Raw genomic sequence first — 21,591 nt, forward strand, 5'->3', positions numbered from 1 at the left:
TCTGTCAATAATATTTTCATTTATTGGATATGACTAAATATATAGAGCTGGTGGCTCTACTGGCTTAAATCAAACTGTAAGATAATCGAAAAAGAGACAGCGACACATAATTTCATAAGAAAGACTGTTGAGGATGAAATATTAAGGTCAGTGCTGTAAAATAATTAGTCCCAGAACAGGGGATGATCAATATGCAGTTGTTTGGATGCGTGTGTGTGTGTGTGTGTGGGGGGGGGGGGGGGGGGTGCAGGCGTGTTTATGTGTGTGTGTGTTTACGAGGTGGAGTGAAGTAAGCCTAAGGGGACCTGAAATTGTTTTGTCTGAGTTCTAGAAAATCCTAAATTTAACATTGATAGAAAAAACTGACTTGCATTATGAATCACCACAAAAAAAGGAAAGAGAAACACACACACACACACACACACACACCCACACACACACCCACACGCCCCCCCCCCCCCCCCCCCCCGCCCCCCACACAGATGTAGAGTAGAGCCTGTAGAACAAAAGAGTCTCTTGGACTGCGATTCATTTACTTGTATTACCAAAATTAATTTTAATATAATAAATGAATGCTATTAATACACAGCTGAGGGCTGAAATAAGGCTTGGTGACAGTGACAGTACTTAACATGCTTAACAGGCTCTATTTAGTCTAACCATTGTTCAGTGGAAGGGCTTGGGACATGATTTCCCCTGCACCAGTCTTAAGTGCTGCTTTTTTCATTTAGCTGAATTGGACCTGTGTTTTTTCCTGTTATTGTTCATTTATAGATCTGTCTCCTGTCTCGGCAACACGGTCTGTTAACTTGGCTGTTTCCTATTTTACATCCTTCAATACATAAATTAGGATATTCTGTTGCTGATAATGAACGTCTAGCACAAAGACTTGTTTTCTATTATAATAAAGCCTTTATTAGTATATTTTCCAAAAAGTCTGAACTTTTCCCCGAGATAAGTTCTCTATTATTTGGTCACAACAAAGCGGCCTATTCTGTTTGGTAAAGTGAGTGTGTTAGTTTGTAGATTTCTTTTAAGTGTCGAACTGTGATGTAATGTGTCTGCAGGTATAAATATAGAGGCATGGCTGCCCAGCGTCCGTGCAGCTCAATGTCGCCCCGGCGCTGAAGTCAGTGCGCCTGTCGGTCTGGGAATGAGCGCAACTTTTACACGCTTCTCTGTGTCGCGCCGCTGCTTCGCCTGTGTTGTACTGTCACCTCACTGGGAGAGCGCACACTGGAGGCTGCTTTCCGAGTCAAACCTGGCATGGGTTCTTTGTCGGCCCTGAGGACCGTCCTAGTTTTGAACCTGGTTACGGCCTTCGCGGGATGCGCCGCCGGTTTGAACGGGACAGCGGAGCGCTGGGAGGCCCTCTACTCCCGCTCTCTGGCACGGATCCCGGGGGAAAAGCGGGAGGAGATCAGTCGGGACGGAGACTACCTCCTAGGCATTAAACGGTTGCGGCGCCTCTACTGCAACGTGGGGATTGGTTTTCATATACAAGTGTTACCCGACGGCAGAATAACAGGAGTACACAGCGAGAATCGTTACAGTAAGTAGCTTTTATCATTATTATTCATTGGCCCGAATTGATCCATTCCGACACCTGTATCGTAGCTTTTTAACCAAAGTCCATAGAGAAGTTGAGCTGTTACTAAATAAATGAAAAATGTTTTCAGTCGCCTTAGGGATACTAGAATGTAAACTATAGGAACTAACTCACCGTAACTCATCCGTCTTACCCAGGTTTGAATCCTTAACAACACCTCAGCTCTTTCCACCTGATCCAGGCCTCTGGATCACCAAGAGGCGACGTTGCTCTGCTCATATTGATCCACGGCGCTTCAAAACATCTGGAGTCCCTCTTCGGTTCCGCAAATCAGCACAAATATGCGCAAGCTTTTGCGCCTGACGTGTAACCAGAGCTTGCTGTAATCCGGGCCTGCAGCCAGCCAGAACCCTAAAGTTAGGAAAGGCACGGCTGTGAGGACAGATTAACCCCCGCGCTCCAGCGCAGCCATACTTATGCACCACTTTATATTTACGGGTTGTTGGACTGGAAACCCGCTGTGTAAATAATGAACACTGATATTTTTTCATTGCTGCTATAACTTGTGGATCCAAAATGTTAAAAAGACAAGCGTGGAGCTGTCAGGTTATTCTTACAGCTTTGTTCTATTTAAAGCCAAGACATAAAATCTCAGAAAAGCATCTGATACAAAAGCTCAGAAACTTCTCCATGCAGCGTGAGGCCACAGCAGAACATTACATGTTAAACCTCACATTTGTTTCTGTACGGTTCATACACCTTCTCCAAAGAATCACCAGCTCTCCTCTGGTTTAGTTTACAAGGCAGTCTTGACATTCTTGTACCGAAGCAAAGCAATTTCATGTCTATAAAACAAACGGGGAAAAAAAAAACAAAAACTGGTAAATGACATTTTGCTTAATTGGTTTCCAAACTTAATTTAAACACTTGATAGTTTTAAATTACTATCAAAAAATGAACAGATGAGCTTTTTTTAAATTGTTGAACTGGTAATTGTGGAGCTGAATAATGCCCAAATATTTTCTTAACTTGAAAAACAGAGTGTGATGACTCCATTCGCTGACAGATAGAAAGCTAGAATTGTGAGAAGAAATTTTTTCCTCTTGCCGGTCGGTTTCAACATGCATTTTTTATGTTTCTGAAGGTCTGCTGCAGATCTCTCCCGTGGAGAGAGGGGTGGTTACTCTGCTGGGTGTTCACAGTGGGCTCTTTGTGGCAATGAACCGAAGAGGAAAACTTTATGGATCTGTGAGTGTTTATGGATCTGTATTCAGTTCTCCTACATGTTCTGTTGTCTTCTGTAACAGATATTTTGTTACTGCTTTAACAACCAGCTGTGTTTGCAGGCTGGCCAATATTTTAGATGTCATGAATTCAAGTAATGTTGTTTCCACTAAACTGATATCTTGATGATATGCTGGTGAGAATGTGTGCGGTTCCATATTAAGGAAATGAAATGGGTATATTAGAGTCAATAACAAATAAGCAACAGCAGAAATAACACCTTGGTGTTAAACTAAACTTCAATGTCTCAAAGAAAATCATTTTGTTTTCTTTCCCTAAAATCTCAATGGTAATTTGTTGCAACATACAAAAAACTTTTGTTGCATGTTGTAGTAGAATGGGAAGACTTGCAAATGTTTTCTGGTGAACAGTTACATTGTCCATTTATTCTAGCAGGTGGGTGTCAATAAATTTGATATGGTTATGTGTTTTAGCATTTCTACTAAGGCAGGGGTGTCCAAAGTCAGTCCTCCAGGGCCGGCATCCTGCATGTTTTAGTTTTCTCCCTGGTTTAACGCAAATGTATCCAATGATGGCTCGTTAGAAGGCCACTGACATGCTGAGAAGGTTGTTGGTACTACTAGGGAGAGAACTAAAATGTGCAGGTTGCCGGCTGTCCAGGACCGACTTTGGACACCCCTGTACTAAGGTATCAAGAAGGCTCAGATTGCTTTACGCTATATAGTATTTACTTATATGGTGCTTTTCTGTTCATGATCATGACTTAAAACTCTTTTACACTACAGCCTTTTCACCTCTTTTCACCTAGCTGCTCTCTCAACTCTCACACAGTATACACACCCATACATACATCGATCACTATCTGTTGCCCATGTAAGTGGCCCAGGCTGTCTCTCTGATGTACAAAGTATATGTCTGTACTTTTTGTGAAAAGTGAAACCAAAGTGAAGTTTCTTGTTTGTGTGCTCAGCCACTAGAGAGTGTGATTCTGATTCTCTGAGGGAACATTAACACGATGATGAGCAAATTAAATCAGGTGTTTGTGTCTTAGGCAGTGTGGGCCGGTCCCAAGTAAAGATGAAAAAGGAAGTCAGAATCTCAATTAAACTTTTGACAGAAGGAAGAATGAAGTGCTCAGAAATCACCCATAGATCGCAGTGGCAACGTTGCACCAGCGAGAATACATGACCTGACCCCCAGGGGATCACTGACTGAAACCTCACACTCTTCAGAAACTTGAATTCTGTCCTCTGCATTTTTACTCTATGCGCGTTGATATCCAAAACAAATGGAATATTTATTTTCATTTGATTGAATTACTTGGGACTTATTTACTTCTTGGCACGTTTTCTCTGGTTCAGGAGTGACTTAACTCCACAATAGAAACAGTTTTATAGCCCACATCCTGCATGCATCTCTGTCTAGTGATTCTTGAAGCTCTGATTTCAGCTGCAGCCTCAAAGGTCCCCAAAACTCTTGAAAAGCAATAACTCATGCGACCACCTACCATTCCTGTTTCCCAATTCTAAATGTTGTTCTCTCTCCCTTTCTCTCACTCTATTTAATTTAATCTTTGAGCTTTAATCTAACATTGAAATATCTGATCTGATTAAAAAACCAAAATCATTTGCATGCCTTTTAGACCCTGTTCCCATCATCCTGGTCAGAGGGTGGGTGGGTTTTTTTGCTGCTGGAACCTTTTCAAGAACCAGGATAGTTTTCTGGGGCAATCTTTCCCTTCCTGTTGTTTCTACTGTAGGAACCTGGGAACAAAAACCAAACAGACAGACAAACAGGTGGAAATGTTCCCCACTTTTTGGATTGTCACTAAACTCATAGTAGAGCTTTGTTAGAGGATGCTTAGCAGCTAAGGAGTGTTTTGCTTCAAGGCAAAGCAAGACGAGGCAATTCTATTTGCATAGCACAATTTAAGCAGCAATACAAGTAGATTACACAAAATAGATTACATGTTTAAACGGAAAAGACAACAAACTCAGTGTTTCAGTTTTCTGGACGTTTGTTCCAGATTTGTGGAGCATAAATACTGACTGTATCTTCTCCATGTTTGGTTCTGGTTCTGGGGATGCAGAACCAGAACCAGAAGACCTGAGAGATCTGGAAGGTTGATACAACAATAGGTCTTTAATGTATTGTGGTGCTAACAAAAATATTTTAAAATCTGTCCTCTGAGCTCCAGGGAGTCAATGTAAGGACTTTAAAACTGTGGTAATGTGTTTTATTTTCTTGTTTTAGGGAGAACACCTGGAAATGTTCTTCAGGTGATAGAAGGTCGAATGGGTTCATTGTTATCTGGTGACATTGTGATGTAGAGCTGTGTATCATCAGCATAGTCACGGCAACTATATTACTGGTAATGATCTGAACTTGTGAGAGCATGTAAATATTGAATAAGACGCCCCTCCAAGATGGAATCTTGGGGAACCCTGAATATGACTGCTTCGTATCTCTGTTGAGTTAGCAGTTGTTACCTAGTGACACAAAGATGTTCCTGTTCCTTAGGTGAGACTCAAACCAGTCAAGTACTGTAGGAGAAAGTCTGACCCAGCTCTCCAATCACTTCAATGATATGTCATGGTCAACAGTGTTAAATACTGCATTTACACTGTGGTTCTTCCACAGTCTGGTATTGATGTGGATCACATTGAACATGCCACAAAAACCAAATTGAAAGGCATTAAAGTCTTTGGTCATTGTTAAAAAACTATTTAACTGTTGAACAGCTTTTTCAATAATTATTCATTATTGCTGATGAATGGAAGGTTGGAAATTGGCCTGTAACTCTGAAGTTGTGACTTGTCCAGGTTAGATTTTATTAGCGGTTTAATAGCTGCTGTTTAAAGCTTCTAAAGCTGCAGTAACATCTAAACAGGGCCTGAGCATTCTGCATGTTGTTTCCAAGTCTGTTTAAATCAAACCCTACAACTTTCCACTCAGAATTAATAAGTCTTATGTTTTTCTATCCCTCAAGTTGAGTCTGGGTGTGTCATTAGCAGTTGAAATCAGAAGTGTATCTATTCTAAATAAGGACATATCCACCTGTTTTCACTTTCTGAAGTTAAATCATACCAAACTTCTTTTGTCAGTTAGAATTATTTCTTCTTGCTAAATGTAATGAGAGACAGAATATAACAGAGATTTATTAATGTCTTTAAAATCAGAAGTTTGCATCCGTTATGATTCCTGTCTCTTTAAACAGTGAGGAAAAGCCCAGATGATGATGCCATGGCTTTGGGAACTTCTGATAGGCTAACTGACACATTTGAGTTAATTAGAGGCTCACTCTGCTTTATGGTTGGACATGATGGGAAGGTCAGCAACAGAAATCAGCCCAGATGTCAGGAAGAGAATCCTGGAGCTGCTCCAGTCTGGTTCATCCAACTGCCCCCAGGTGGAGTTCATCTGTTCAGTCCTAGTCATGATGGGAAAGTCCAACGGTCATAACGTTCAGGATGGAGACGCTTCTTGTCTGAAATGTGTGAATCAATCCCAGAACTGAAGTTAAAGACCTTGTGAAGATGCTGCTGAAGCCGGTGAGTCAGAGACGTTATCCACAGAGAAACATGTTCTGCAGCGACACGGCTGAAAGGCCAGAGAGCAGGAGGCCATTACTGCAAATGAAGCACATGAAAGACAGAATATAGTTTGCAAATCTGGGACACAGATACATATCCTGTTCATTTATAGACATGTCCTGTGATCTGATGAAACTAAAGTGGAACTATTTGGACATGCTCTGGGGTTGTTTTGCTGCGTGACGAACTGATCCCCTTTATTAAATATATGGTGTCATGAGGAAAGAACATTATGTGGAAAATATTGTAGCAACATCTAAAGACGTCAACTGGAAGTTAAAGATTTAGTCAAAATGGGTTCCAGATTAACGTTGACCCTCAGCAGCCAAATAGAATATAAAATGTGATAACAAAGTCAATGCTCTGGCCGTCACAGATCCCAGTCCTAGAGAGAATTTGTGTGTGTGAGTGAGGTGGCCTATAAACCTAACCCAGATCCACCGGTTCTGTCAGAAGGAATGGACCAGAACTCCTGCAAACTACTGGGAGAAGCTTCTGGAAGGAAACCCAGAAGGGTCGACCCAAGTCATCCAGTTTAGAAGATAACTTGCCTCAATACTTAGCAAATGTATGTAAACATCTAGGCATAGAAATGTTATTTTCAGGTTTTAAAGCTGAATTGAACCACAAGTCAAGTCATAAAAAGCATAACAGATTTTATGCTTTCAGATGTTTTCTTTTCTATTTTGTATTGACATGGAAATGATCAGAATTTTTAAAATCCATAATTAATTGTTTTTCTATGACTACGGGTAGTCATAGAATGTTTATAGAACATATAAACATAAGTTTATATGTTCGTGTTAGAAGTGCAGATGCTGCCAATGTGAATGTTGGTGAGTGAAACTGGTTCGTGTGTGGTGTGTTGCTCCTGTCATGTGGCTGGACACCACACACATGGTACGATCAAACCCGATTTTTTATCTCTCAGGTTTTGAAAATCGGCCTACAATTCTAAAATTAAATTGTGTCATGTGAACTAAACTTTAGTAAATAAAAAAAACAATATAGATGTTTCTATGCTAATGTGCTTAAACTCAAGCAACATTTAATTAAAGAGAAACATCATGGTGGTTAACAATGCTACGACCAAAATTATAAATAGACAGCGTGAATTTGTCTTGATTTTGTGGTTGTAGAGTGAATATTTTTGTACAAAACAAGTTCTAACTTCAGTATTAGGCGGTTATTCAGTATTTCTGTGGGGTTGTCATTGTGCAGTTATTTAAGCTGCACAATGGACATAATTTGCAGTAACAAAAGGGTTCAAAATTAATTTAGTTACAAACAGTCTAAATAAAGAGCTTTTCTGTCAAAATTCCAGTTTTCTTTTTTTATTAATAAAGATATTAAAATATGGAATGTCAGCAGATGTTTTGGTAAATAACCCAAGTGGAATGTTTCTTTAATCATTTCTTGAGTGTGCAGCCAACTTTAGCTTTGTATTTCCCCATTTATCCAGTTCCCAAAGACCTCTCCATTCTGTATAAATAAACTAAACTATAAAGCAATATTTAGCACAGGTGGTTTTAATTTACACATCTTTAGGGGTTAGTAGACTGTTTTGGTGATTTAGTATGTCCTGCATGTCCAAAGTTCTCAACAACAATATTCAGGCCCACGGTTCTACACCGTGTTCCAAATTATTATGCAAATTGGATTTAAGTGTCAAAGATTACATTTTTTGTTGTGCTATTAAATTTATAGATGGTATTGTGTGTCAGGGCTCTTTGAATCACTATAATTCATTTCAGAGAGCTGGGTTGATTAGTTTGTCTGGTGAGCTCAATTAAAGGAAATCTACTTAAGAAGGATGTTCCACATTATTAAGCAGGCCACAGGTTTCAAGCAATATGGTAAAGAGAAAGGATCTCTGCTGATGAAAATCATCAGATAGTGTAGAGCCATATGACAAGATATGAAAACATTAGATATTTAACGAAAACTGAAGCGAAGCGTTATCGTACTGTGAAGAGATTTGTGGCTGATTCAGAACAAAGATGGATTTGTACAGATAAAGGCAAAATGAGGAAGGTTTCTGTTAGACAAATTCATCAGATTAAGAGAGCAGTTGCTAAAATGCCCTTACAAAGCAACAAACAGTTATTTGAAGCTGCTGGAACCTCAAGGTGGAGGATCCTCCAGAGGCTTGCGGTGCATGAACCTACTAATGGGCCCCTAACCAGAGCTCACAAGCAGAAACGGTCACAGTGGGCCCGGCGTACATGAAGATTCATTTTCAAACAGACTTGTACACTAATGACTGTTGTGTAACCCTGGATGGTCCAGATGGACGTAGTAGTGGATTGGTGGTGGATGGCCACCACGTCCCAACACGACTGTGACGTCAGCAAGGAGGTGGTGGAGTCATTTTCTGGGCCGAAATCATGGGGAGAGAGAGAGAGAGCTGGTCGGCCCCTTCAGAGTCCCTGAAGGTGGGAAAATGACCTCAGCAAAGTATATGGACTTTCTGACTGATCACTTTCTTTCATGGTTCAACAAGAAGAGCCGAACCTTCTGTAGCAAAATCATCTTCATGCATGACAATGAATGCTGCAAGGAATACCACTGTGTCTTTGGCTGCTATGGGCATAAAAGGGGAGAAACTCATGGTGTGGTCACCATCCTCCTCTGACCTCAACCCTATTGAGAACCTTTGGAGTTTCCTCAAGCAGAAGATCTGAGGGTGGAATGCAGTTCATATCAAACCAGCAGCTCTGGGAAGGTTTTCTGACATCCTGCAAAGAAATTCAAGCAGAAACTTTCCACAAACTCACAAGTTCAATGGATGCAAGAATTGTGCTGTGATATCAAAGAAGGTCCTATGTTAACATGTAACTCGGTCTATTAAGATGTTTTTGATTGAAATAGCTTTTGATTTTAGCACATCTGACCAGTTAATGCTGCACATTCTAAGAATGACCGTTTGCAGTTCTTTATAATCCATAAAATGTTTATTATTATGCTGTGCATAATAATTTGGAACAGCGAATTTTTAGTTTTTTATTTTTGAAAAAAATACTTTTCTTGTGGGGAGCTTTGTTCAGTAAAATTTGATTTATACTGTAATAGTTCATGACTTGAAAATTATACTGACCATCATTTGCAATGACCATTTAAGAAAATCTGAGAAAATATCACTTGCATAATAATTTGGAACACGGTGAAAGAATGGTGGCATTTCTGGTTTGTTTTACTACCGAGTTCAGCAGCGCCCCCTGCAGTACAGGTGCTCCCTGCCCGTAATGCAGAGGACACTCATACTACTACCCAGCATATCACTTTGCTTCACTTTCAGCAAGATGCACAGTGCAAAACTGAAGCCTGCAAAGAAAGGCAGTGTGGTTTGTAAAGCAGGATTGTGATTTGCATCAGCAGTTTTGTGTAGTTGCATTTACTTCAAATTGTAATTAAAAAATGTGCCTGTGTGAAGATGCTAATACATGTGTTTGAATTAGTTTAGCTCCAAATGTACTGGACTGAGAAAATGTTCGAGCAGGACTTTTATATTTTGTGACTTCTAGAAAGGAATGTGTGTATCTGTACTGAAGAATCCATGAAGGTGTAACAGTAGGTTTGTTTACGTTTGATAAAGAAATAATCAAGACACAGGTATGTGGATCTGTTTGCAACCATTTGTTTTAGATCATTTGGGGAAAAACTGTAAGCGTAAGATTTTTTTTAAAGTGCGACTCAAAGAATAAAATGTGTATACTTGTTCTTAAGAATTTGAAGATGATTACAAACTCCTATAGGTTTTTCATCTCTGACTTCAACTTCAAAGTTACAAGGCACAAATACCTTTGCACCAAAAATACCTCCATAGGTCCGCCTGCTAAACATTTGGCATTCTTAAGGAGAAAATATCACTGCTTCACAGCAGCAAAGGCACTAAAACAGGTTGTACCAGCAGTACATTCTTCACAATTACACTACAGTTTCTATATATCTGTTCCACTGTTCAAAAACTAAGGAGTCACATATTCATATCAGATATTCATGTCTTTGGAACTTTTTCACATGTCCCTGCATGCAAAAGCATCCAGTGAAGTGTATGAGGCCACAATGAGATCAAAATGAAACATTCAAAACTCTATACGAGGTTGAATACTAATAATGCATGTTACTGGAAACACTCAAGACAAAGCCTGTCTTTCATTAATTCCTAACTGAGCTTTATTCTGTTTAGAGAAATAGACAGTTGTTTCAGTCTTAAGATGTCCGCAGCTCGAAACATATCCCAAAAACCTGCTGTTGGAATTTCAATGAAATGTGATGTAAAGTGTTGACTTTGGAGAACGAAAACAAATAATCACCACAATTTTTAGGTTTTTGTCAAATTTGCTGAAAATGATCTTTTTCATTCTAAGTCAAATATGGGGAACTTTAGATTCATATTAAGATACAGTATATCCTGACATGCTAACTAAAATGTTAAAGAAAAATGAATTCTTCTGCACTGATATATAAACCAAGGTCTTGGGAGCAAAATTTGACATTTGCAGGTCTTAAACAGAAGAAACTAGATCTTTCCTCATGTAAATGTCACATTTCAGATTATTTTGGGTCAAAGACCCTGCAGACTTGATTCATACTGATGCTTGTTTTTCATTCTTAACTGAGACATTCCTTCACCTCACAAGTATGTCTTGTCCTGTGATGATCTATCACATAAAATCCCAATAAATATGTTAAAGTTTGGGATTGTCATGTGTGATACTGTTGTTATTTTACATCATCTGCCTTTAAGTGAACATTTAGACAAAACCAGAAGCTCCAGACAAACACCGGGTCCAGCTTTTTAAGAGTTTATACCTGCTGAATGTCACACGCTAGTCAAAGACAACACCACAGATTAATTCGAGGATCTCGTCGTCTTCGTCCAGTTTCATAATACTGAAAGGTTTGGTACTGTTAGAGTTTAGTTATTAAAGATAACAGCTAAATATAAATTAATACCTAAATTTAGTTGCATGATGGTGAATGCAGGTCAAGAAGCTATTGTTCCTCAAACTGGGGACAAAAAGCACAACACACTCAGAGTCCAGTGTTCTGTTTCACTTACACCATTCATCATTTCACAATCGGATTTTTTGTGTAAAATGAGGCTGATTGCACAATAATAACCCTGCAGTCAAAAATAACACAATTGTTTGATAGAAATCACAGTGAACAATGCAGATTTGAAATTCCCCTACAAAAATTTCCTGACATCATTGTTTTATTTCTGTCTTTAAACAATTAACGTTTTCAAAAGAATCTCTTTTCTCTTGCAGTTACACTACAGCAACGAATGCAAGTTCAGAGAGAAGCTCCTCGCCAACAACTACAATGCTTATGAATCGGCCGCCTACCCAAGGATGTTCATGGGCCTGAGTAAGAATGGCAAAACAAAAAGAGGAAACAGAGTGTCACCAGCGATGACAGTGACACATTTCTTGCCAAGAATCTAGTGAGCTGATAAATCTACTTCAAGACAATATGGGAAGAAGGAGGGCGCCAATCAGGAGAGAGCCAGAGGGTAGGGGGGTTTTCTCCAAGCTGTGATGCACTTTCACTCCAAAACTTTTGTAAGTGTATCATATTTGATATTTTACTTTGTACATATTCAGTTTTTTATTTATGTTTAACATCTGTTTTGTATTTTTATAGGAGTGGATTTCTTTTCACTGAGGGACAGTCAATATTCTAGACATTTTATTTATGTTTTAATTTCTTATTTATCAGACATTTGCTGCTACTGAATGAAACCCTGTCTTTTGATGTATTCTTTGCACAGATGGAAAAATTACCTTTTTTTTTATTTTATTTTACATTTATTTAACCAGAAAAGTCTCATTGAGATTAAAAACCTCTTTTTCAAGGAAGTTCTGGTCAAGAGGCAGCAGAGTAACAAATGTATGGCATTAATTACACAGTGCCATACAAATAATTACTACACAGTCACAATTTAAGGAAGTCATCTCTCGTTCTCTCAGTCTTGATGTAAAGGTTTCAGTTAAAGAAGTTCTGTTAATTTCCTTTTTTTTTGCTCCATGTAGAATTTGGGAAAAGGCCCATTTCTGTTTGGGGAAAGAGAACAGTGAACCTGATTACCTGATATCTCAGCGGGTTTATATGGATGACATTGTTCAATTGGATTTGGTTTGAATCAGAATCTTCTCAGAACAGAAATAAGATGTGTGTCTTTGTGTGAGAATGTGGTGTTTATTGCCCAACACTTCAAACCTTATGCTTCTCCATTTCACCTGAGGAGGACCTGGAGGTGTTCTGGAGACATTTCCTTTAACTTAGATTTTAGATGGATTCATGTGCCGGCATCAGAGACAGCATGTCCTCTTATTTACCGTTAATTCTCTTTTCTATAGCCTGATAGCTTCAGAAAGACGACCCCATCCTGGTGACACATACCTACAGCAATTCCTCTTTTTGAGAGTTTTACTCTAATATAGCACCTGCACTATTACTGACTATAACTGAATTAGATAAGCTCATATAAGCTCAATAATGCTAACCAAATAATCAGCATTATTTTTCTCGTTTTAAAAACTCTAATGTCCCATGCAGACATCTCTTAGTATCAATGCACCATATTTGTTTTTAATCTTTGCTGCAATAATTTTACAGACGCTTACTGTTTATTTGGGCCCTGCTGTCAGCAGAGCCTCTGACTAGATATGATATGGAAGCATCAAATATACCAGGCCTTCGAATCTTGTAAAAATTAGAGCTGCACCACTCAGAGCCTGGAAGAGGGTCTTATTGCTGTCAATGAAGCTTATGTCCATGCTGCTTATGGATATAAGTCCATAAGCAGCATTTTTCTGCCAACTTTCTGCTTAAGTTGGCAGAAAAACAACTTTCCATTAAAGGAAATCTGTTAGGCTGCTGTGTTTGGTGGCCATGCTAACTAGCCTGAGAATTCATGACAGGTTCCATTGTGGTGAACCAGCTGTAGTGTAGCAGAAAGCAAAGGGGAGGGTGTGAGCAGTGAGCACACAAGATTTATTGACAGCACTAAGCTCATCCTCCAGCTGTGATTGGTTGTTTCTGACCTAGCATTGTATTTCTGCAGATGGCTGTAGGATCACAGGGAGAAGCAGAGCAGCTTGATTTTTCTCATATTTCATATTTCTCATATTAACTGTCACGACATGGTGACAGTTTTGACAAATATGTAAAAAACTAATTTTTTTAATTAAAGCTACATATGTTTCATAAGTTTCATGTAAGGAAGCTTAGAGGGAGATTGAAATATCATAAATCAGGAGCTGGAGCAACTTTTTACTGTGATGTAATGACATGACTCTCTCTGAGGGGAACAGCGTTAAAGCTCTGAAAGTGGAAAAGCTTTCTGTCCAGCATAGCACCAGTACCAGGCTCAAGTTGGGCGAAAAGGAGCATGTGTGGCTCTGGAGCCTAATTGAAATAGTATCATGTTACTGAGAGAGAGGGACAGAGAAGAAAGAGGGAAATGGACAAGAGAGGAGGAGGGGAGAGTTAACCCCACAGCCTCCACTGTCTGTTTATAGCACTGCCAGAGGGGTGAACTCTGAACTTTTCTGCCGTCAGTCTTAGTCAGAGCTCTGCGTCCAACAGTAGGGAGAGGAATCCTCTTTGACATGATTTAAGTGGAAAATTTGGGAGTTTATAGGCAAGGTCAAAGAGCTGAAATGCAACAGTCAAGTAATAGCCTTGACCTGGGATAAGACTATTCTTATTTCAAGTAATGCATTATTGTCAGGCAGCTGTCAAACAGGAAAAGTTGTTTTGTATCATTAGAACAACTTTGCCGACTGGAAAAATTTGCAAACTTGGTTTGTTGTTCTTAACTTTCCATAAGAGCTTGTCATGCAAAAGGAATGATTTATAAATATGAAGTTCATTTAGAACTTATAATGTGGGCTGGCACATTGTCTCTTCCATCCTAACACCTCTAATTCTCATATAAATATAGACACCCACACACGCACACCCCCATGCACACACACACAGAGCATTGTTGGTAGCACTCTGTTAATGAAGGGAAAGCCCACAGTGGTTACCAAAATAACTTGTAACTGACAAAAGTAATAGTAAATAAAAATGTTCTAAAAATTAACCAGTGAAAATCAGACATTCCTTTTGATATGAAATTCAACAAATGAAACAGACCAGGATAAAACTGATGGTACCTGAAACTTAATATTTTGTTGCTCAACCTATTGAGGCAATCACTGCAATCAAACCATTTTGTTAACTATCAGTGAGACTTCTACACCTGACTACAGGTATCCTGGTCCACTCCTCATGGACAAACCGCTCCAATGTCCTCCAGTTGAAGGGAAAGCCTTCTCCAGATGTTTCAGCTCCACAGATGTTCAACAGGATTTAGATCAGGGCTCATAAAAGGCCAGTTCAGTATGATCCAATGTTTTGCCTAAAGCAAAACATTGGAAACATTGGAACATTGGAACATCTTGGGCAGCTGTGTGTTTTGGGTCATTATCCTGTTGGAAGACCCATGAGCAAGCTTTCTAACACTAGGCACCACATTTCTCTCCAGAATGCCTTGATAATCTTGGGATTTCCTCAAACCTCCACAGACTCAAGTCAAAGAAGCCCCAGAGCATAACAGCCTCCTTCATGTTTCCCAGAGTTCTTTTCTTGGCAAAAAGCTGATGAGCCAGTTCCAGTTTTCTCCAGTCTTATTGAGGACATTCTCTCAGAAACTTTGTGGCTTGTCAGCATGCATTGTGGGAAATTCCAGTCTCATTTTTATGCTATGATTTCCTTCTTGGTCGTCTCATATCAAGTCCACTTTGATTCAAACAATGATGGATTTGACACTGATGTACCTTGACCTTGGAGTTGACCTTTGATTTCTTTGGAGGTTGTTCTGGGCTCCTCAGTTGCTGTCATTATCCTTCTCCTCAATTTGTCATAAATGTTCCTGCAGTTTTCAGTAAATTTCCATTTATTATCACTTTTGTCAATTACAAGTTTTTCACGGAGGACTGTGGGCTTTTATGGTCATTAACATAGAGGTGTCAGAGGTGTGCATATATCTACTGTATATTTGTATATATCTATAGATGGATAGATAGGGAGGCTAAAATTATAACATAAATTACTGCATAGTTAATAAAAATAGCACTTTGTTCCAAAGGAATGCAAAATTCAATTTTATAGTTTGAAAAAATGTACAAAATGTGTTTAGTACAAACATCTGACTAGTTACAGTCAGTGGCAATAAATCTGTTCCAAACAGCAGAAATCTGCAGAAACATGCTGCTGATTTGACCCCCACTTCACACCTGCTCACCAGTTTAACTCTGACTGCTCCTCTGGTGGCTCTGAGGTGTAACAGCATAGGGTTCATTTCTGTAGCTATGCTTACATAACAAACAAAAAGCATTTAGGACATTCTTAGAAAGAAAAGAGTTTTTGATGAAACACAACCACTTATAATCAATTAATTTAGTTTGATTGAGTAATCTAATATATATATATATTATTGTATATGTTATGATTTATTAATATACTTAATATATTAATATGTTATAATATATTTAATATACTTAATATATTTAAACACCTAAGCAATTTCCCCTTGGGGATCAATAAAGTATATTCTATTCTATTCCATTTTATAAAGGAGTTGGAAAGAAGCACATTAACATTAACTAACATGACATTTACATGGAAGCCAAGATATGTTTTCCCATTTCCAACCTGAAGGACTGAAAATCTACAATTTTATCTATAAGACATCTTAAAGTAATTGTTGTAACTGTCCTCATTGTTAGAAAACATTCACTAATATACTGTATATTCTTTGTGAGATGCAAGCAGTTGCCCAGTTTAGGAACAAAATATTTCCACCTGTGCTTGTAAGACTTTGGATTTTACTAAACCAACACTTCATCCCAGTCTTTGCTTTAACTTCCAGTGTAAGCTGCTGTCCTGACCTACTTCTGCTTACTGTACGTTTGCGTCGTCTACCCTCCCTCCTTCTAGCATTTGTCTCTGTCTCTCTGAGTCCTAGAGGTTTACTGCAGGCTGGGCCGGCTCTGGTGGCGATGTTGTCCTAGTTGTGCCTTGTCACGTTCCGGCTATCTTTACCCCGCGATATACTTTTAGAAAAAATAATCATGCAAGAAAAATTTATAGACAGCTGTTGAACCGTATTATATGCTAGACTCTGTAACTCAATGTTTTTCTGTATATATTTTGAAAGTGAAGGTGCTAAAAAGGGCTGGCAGTTTGAAATGAACAGAGCTGGTTTGGAATAGTTGTCTGAAAACTTAGGGTTCTTGATTTGCTCATCTTTGTGTGATCAAAGTTTTCAGTCAATATTTAATAACAGCAGTTGCAGTGAGGTAGTGCTTTATTTTCTCTGTTTTTGTGTCTTTTTTGGGAAAGACATTTGGAACCTCCATTTCAACATTCCATAATAATGGTGCTAATAGTAGCAGCCTGGCTCTTGTTAGGGACGACGGTGCTTTCCCTTCTGCTAGTAGTAGCTAGTAGTGATAATAAATTAGCAGAGCAGGCAGCCACGCTGCATGCACACGCTAGCTATTCAGGTGCAAATAGCTTAAACAAATCTCATGCAAACTGTTTCTGTAGTGACTTAAGGCCAATCCTGCGACCCGCCGTGGAAATCCAGAGTGATCTGAACTCTGCAGGCTAACTGTGAAACATAAGTTCAGCTTTCAAAACAAGTGCTAAAGTTACAGTGTGCAGCTCCTGAAACACCTCCTGCTACAGCACAGTATTCAAGGACATATGCTGTGTACAAACAGCATATGTACACATATGCTGTGTCTGATGCTCACAGCTGGGCTCGCTGCTCAGCAGTCTCCCTGCTTTGCATGACGTGCAGCATGTTTACCTGTATGCACTCCAGTGACCGTGGGCCAGCCCTTTATCCCACCTGATCATTTGGTTATCCAGCTGCAGCCTCAGCACAGCAGACCAGCTCCTAAATCTGCAGGCTGCAAATGGCAAAGCCCACCTTTAGCAAAAAGAGCCACAGGCTCCACTGAGTGTGGCTAGTGACAGAATCACTTCAGCCACATCACATCATTTCTGCCCTACCAACAGATTCTACTCATATATCCAGACATCTGAGTCTTCCACCTGAAAGGTCTCTGGTCAAAAATAAAATCTTATTTTGAATTTAACAGTAGTGAAAGAAATGTTAAAATGAATAAACTAGCCAAATCATAGCCATAGAGAAATGAGGAAGCAACTTTTTACGTAAAAAGTTAGAGTGACTTAGTAGAAAAGAATTACATGTTTTATTCTAATTTTATGAATCCCTGAAAGTGAACCTTTTTATGTGGTGATGCATCAGGAGTGAAGTGTAGTAAAATGGCTGAATTTCTCTTTTCACATTGTTTCTTCATGTTTGTGAACTGTATAATGTTATGTTGCCTACTGTATGCTTTTTAAATTTCATTCAGGGAAAGTGATGAAAACTGATTCTTAATCTCAAGTGGTCTTACAGCAATTTTGTATCTTCTATTTGTATTCTATAAGTTGTCCTGTAGTTTTATACAGGTCTCTAAATGTACCTTTACATGTGCTGTGCACATGGCTAATGCATACCTCAAGGGTTGCTGATAATTAAAACATATTTCTCCTAATAGTTTGTGTGATTGTTTCTTGTATCTTGCTCAGAATGTTGGACTGAGTTGTCCTTGAGTTGCTGCACAAAATGTACTAATTTTGTAAACAATGAAGAGAATTTCAAATTAAGACTTATTGTCTCAGGTGTGGCTGGCAGTAAGTGTCACATGCAGATGGCCAGTGTTTAAGATTCATACTCATACTTTTGATATTTTATCTTGCAACTACAACTTGCTTGTTTAAAAATCAGCAGACTTAAAGTTAGTGTGAGCCGCCTTGGACTGGAGCTGTTCGTCTAATTTAGAGAGATAATCATTTCCAGCTTTCAAATCCAGTTTTTATGATGCACAGTATGTTTGATGGAGAAGTTTTGACTATTTTGAAAACATTTCTTCATCAACTAAAACAATACTTCAGAAATGTTTTACAAAAGCTACTGTTATAACATTCATACAGCAGCTTATATCTTACCTGCAGTAGATAGCTGTCTGGCCTCTGATTTGATGGAACCAACACAAGATCAAATCAGACTTCTACCCTCTTAACATTCTTCTAGTCTCAAAAATGATATAGCAGTTTATGTGAACAGTGTTTTATGAACTCATCTTTCATCTTGTTTGCACTGGAAATACAGGTAAGAGGCAGTGTGCCACCAACGATCTACAACCCCATACTGAGAACTTGACCAACATGTTTGTTCTACCTGGAAGCAGCATTTTGGTTCCAGATTTCTGTCCTGATTCAGTCACAGAATTCATCTCAAAACTGAAGACTGGAGTGACAGCAAAGACGCCATCCAACCCCAAACACATGAATCCCACTGCAGAAAACTTCACTCAAATACAGCAGTGAGGTTAAAAGCTGCTCAGCAGTTTCATCAAAGTAAACCAAAGCATGTTGTTGCTGGGAGACCAATAAAGGCACATTCAATGGTATAAATCATTTTAAACACTGTTTTTTACAGAGATCCTTGCATTAATATTAAAACAATTTTGATGAAAATAATTTTACGTCTAAACCGGTAGACATAAAATTATTTTTACAATCACAAAGTTGTGATTATAAATGGGACAGAAATCTCAAATAATTAGATCTCTAAAATAGTTAAATAATGCAGACATGGTATCACTTTGGAAATTAATAATTTATCTAAATTTATTTAAATCTGAAAGTATTAATTCATCCATTTTATCTAAAAATGGTATAAAGCCAATGTATCCCTTCTCAACAGAAAAATATTAATTGTCATTACAGCAATCAAACTGATTGCTTAACAGCTTTTCCATGATTTTGTTTTGTTTTGTTTGTTTGTTTGTTTGTTTTTTGTTGGGTTTTGTCTTTAATATTTTCATTCTCTCCTGTGAAGAGCTCTGATTGTTTGAGTTTGGAAGGTCTCCTTTACTTCTTCCTAATCTTTATGTCCCTCCACAGACTACTCATATTATTGCTTCCAGTCTAATGCAACAAGCTGTTAGAATTAAAAGACTATTTTAAGCCTAAATGAATAATTTTAGACTTTAGTATAAAGAGCAATTTGCTGCTGTGAAACAGGTCAGTGTCTTAAAAACCAAGCAGCATCATAACAGCTGGTGCAGAGTCAAGTGTGATTGGTGAATTTACAATCCTCACAGCTGCATTGGATCTACTGATCTGAGATTTTTTAGCACCATCCTGTGTTAACAGTGATCTCCAACTGCATTTCTCGAGTGCCAGAGTCCTGCCACCTTTAGATGTGTCCCTTGTCCTACACACTGGAATTAAATGGTGAAACTTCCTCCATAGCGTGGAGTCGAGCTCCACAGAGCTCTGCTATTGAGCTAATCAGAGCCAGGTGTGCAGAAGCAGAGAGACTTCTACAAGTTGCAGGACACTGGCCTTTCAGGACTGGAGTATTGTGCAGTGAACTGGTGAGCTTAGCAACATGAGAGACACATAAAAAACAAAATCTTTCCAGCTGCACAGCATCCAGAACCAGAGGGATTCATTTTCCAAACATGCAACGAACCAAAATAAGAACTGATCCAACCATCAGCAGCACAAATCTAGACTCATGGAGGTCTTCCCCTTAAGAACGTAGGAGAGACACTTTGTTTATGTGTTCTCAGTTCAATCATGCTTTGTTCTATCTACTGAAGGAAAGAAATGTTCAAAATCATTTAAAGAACATCTAAAGGCAGTCTGTTATAGAGTCCAATAGACACACATACACACACAACCACACCTAAATGTATATTCTTCCTTTTTTATGTCAGGAACTCTGTATTCCGTCCTTTTTAATGTCCAGACTCACAGACTCTAATTTATATTCAACCCCATACAGTCCAGTTATGATACAACACTGTCAGATTTCATCGATCATACAGAAATGAAACTGTGTGTAGGTAACTGAGCGAACTGCATTAAATATTTAGCATCCATCCTGAAGAAGCAACTCACTTTAACAGGCAGAAGCTTCCAGAAGAACCTAATGAGTGAAAGCAGGCCAGGAACAGATGAAGCTGCTTTTAGGAGGGTTTCCTTCAGTCCAGGATCCAGGATCCAACAATTTGTCTATAGATTTTTTTTTCTTATGGAACCATCTAAATATCTGGGCCCAGACTAAAACTCAAAGTCTGCTGCCTGAAGCTTTGTTGGTATTTGTGTTTCACTGTGGCCTTGGCCAGACCAGGACAGGTGTCCACATAGCTTCTGTACATATTTATTTTGGTCCCTACATTTGGCTGCAGCTGAAGCAGGTCACATCACAAGTAAACTTTTTTTTTTACTTGGGAGAAAAACAATCTTCCTTAAAGCAAGAAAGCTAAGACAATGATAGAGATTGTGATTGAAGTAGTATGATGGCTGAACATGCTCAAGAGCATCAGATAAAATAAAGACAAATTCTGAATGTCTCTAAAAAAAATGACATCTGTGGTGATTAACTTCATCAAGAATACTGGCTGTTTCATGGATGACATTGTGACTGTTGAAGTTTTTTGCAAATTGATCAAAAACTCCACATTCTATTTAAAAGACCCTTTAAATGACAAAGAAACCTACTAGGCAATTAATACAAGACCAAAGCACATTCCACTGAATGTAATATAACAAAACACATAATATACATAATGGTATTATTAGACTAACAGAAAGCTTTTATTGTTATTATGCAGAAGCACAACAATTATAATGGTCTCATAATTGTCACATTTAAAACTCACAGTAATAATTATAGACAAAGATACATAACTTTACATAACTTAATTTGATAATTAATACCTGTTATGACATATTTATGAAAGAAGAGAATACTTGGTTAATGTAACAAAGACATTTTAAATAATGTCAACTTTGTATTAAAAGTGTCATTAGTCACCAAATGACATTTAGTGACAACAGTCATAAATATCCCTGAAGACTTCTTGATGTTCCTGACAGGTGCTATGTTTTGTTTATGACAGTGTCATGTCAGTCTTGTGCACACCCCTTCAAATAAAGTCTTACCAAACAGACTTATTCTGGTTTTGTTATCAAATTAAATAACTGTTTAAATGCATCAACCAAAATCAGCAAACTTTAGTAATTTTCAAAATAACTGATTTTGTGTCT

General features: G+C 38.5%; 1 protein-coding gene across 1 annotated transcript; it reads left to right on the forward strand.

The window, feature by feature from the left end:
* Nucleotides 1-1,136: 1,136 nt before the first annotated feature.
* fgf4 (fibroblast growth factor 4) lies at nt 1,137-15,823 on the forward strand. The gene is made up of 3 exons (XM_032561493.1): nt 1,137-1,552; nt 2,694-2,797; nt 11,664-15,823. Exons 1-3 carry the CDS (start codon nt 1,267-1,269, stop codon nt 11,838-11,840), a joined length of 567 nt encoding a protein of 188 aa, XP_032417384.1. The 5' UTR covers nt 1,137-1,266; the 3' UTR covers nt 11,841-15,823.
* Nucleotides 15,824-21,591: the final 5,768 nt, after the last annotated feature.

Source organism: Xiphophorus hellerii, chromosome 4, assembly GCF_003331165.1.
Source record: "Xiphophorus hellerii strain 12219 chromosome 4, Xiphophorus_hellerii-4.1, whole genome shotgun sequence".
In the NCBI taxonomy this organism is placed as follows: Eukaryota; Metazoa; Chordata; class Actinopteri; order Cyprinodontiformes; family Poeciliidae; genus Xiphophorus; species Xiphophorus hellerii.

What these genes read in the sequence shown, in the direction of transcription:
- fgf4 (XM_032561493.1), top strand. Translation starts at nt 1,267, where the DNA reads ATGGGTTCTTTGTCGGCCCTGAGGACCGTCCTAGTTTTGAACCTGGTT. An exon ending in ACACAGCGAGAATCGTTACA is followed by an intron (nt 1,553 to 2,693) that starts GTAAGTAGCTTT and finishes ATGTTTCTGAAG; the next exon opens with GTCTGCTGCAGATCTCTCCC. An exon ending in GAGGAAAACTTTATGGATCT is followed by an intron (nt 2,798 to 11,663) that starts GTGAGTGTTTAT and finishes TTTCTCTTGCAG; the next exon opens with TTACACTACAGCAACGAATG.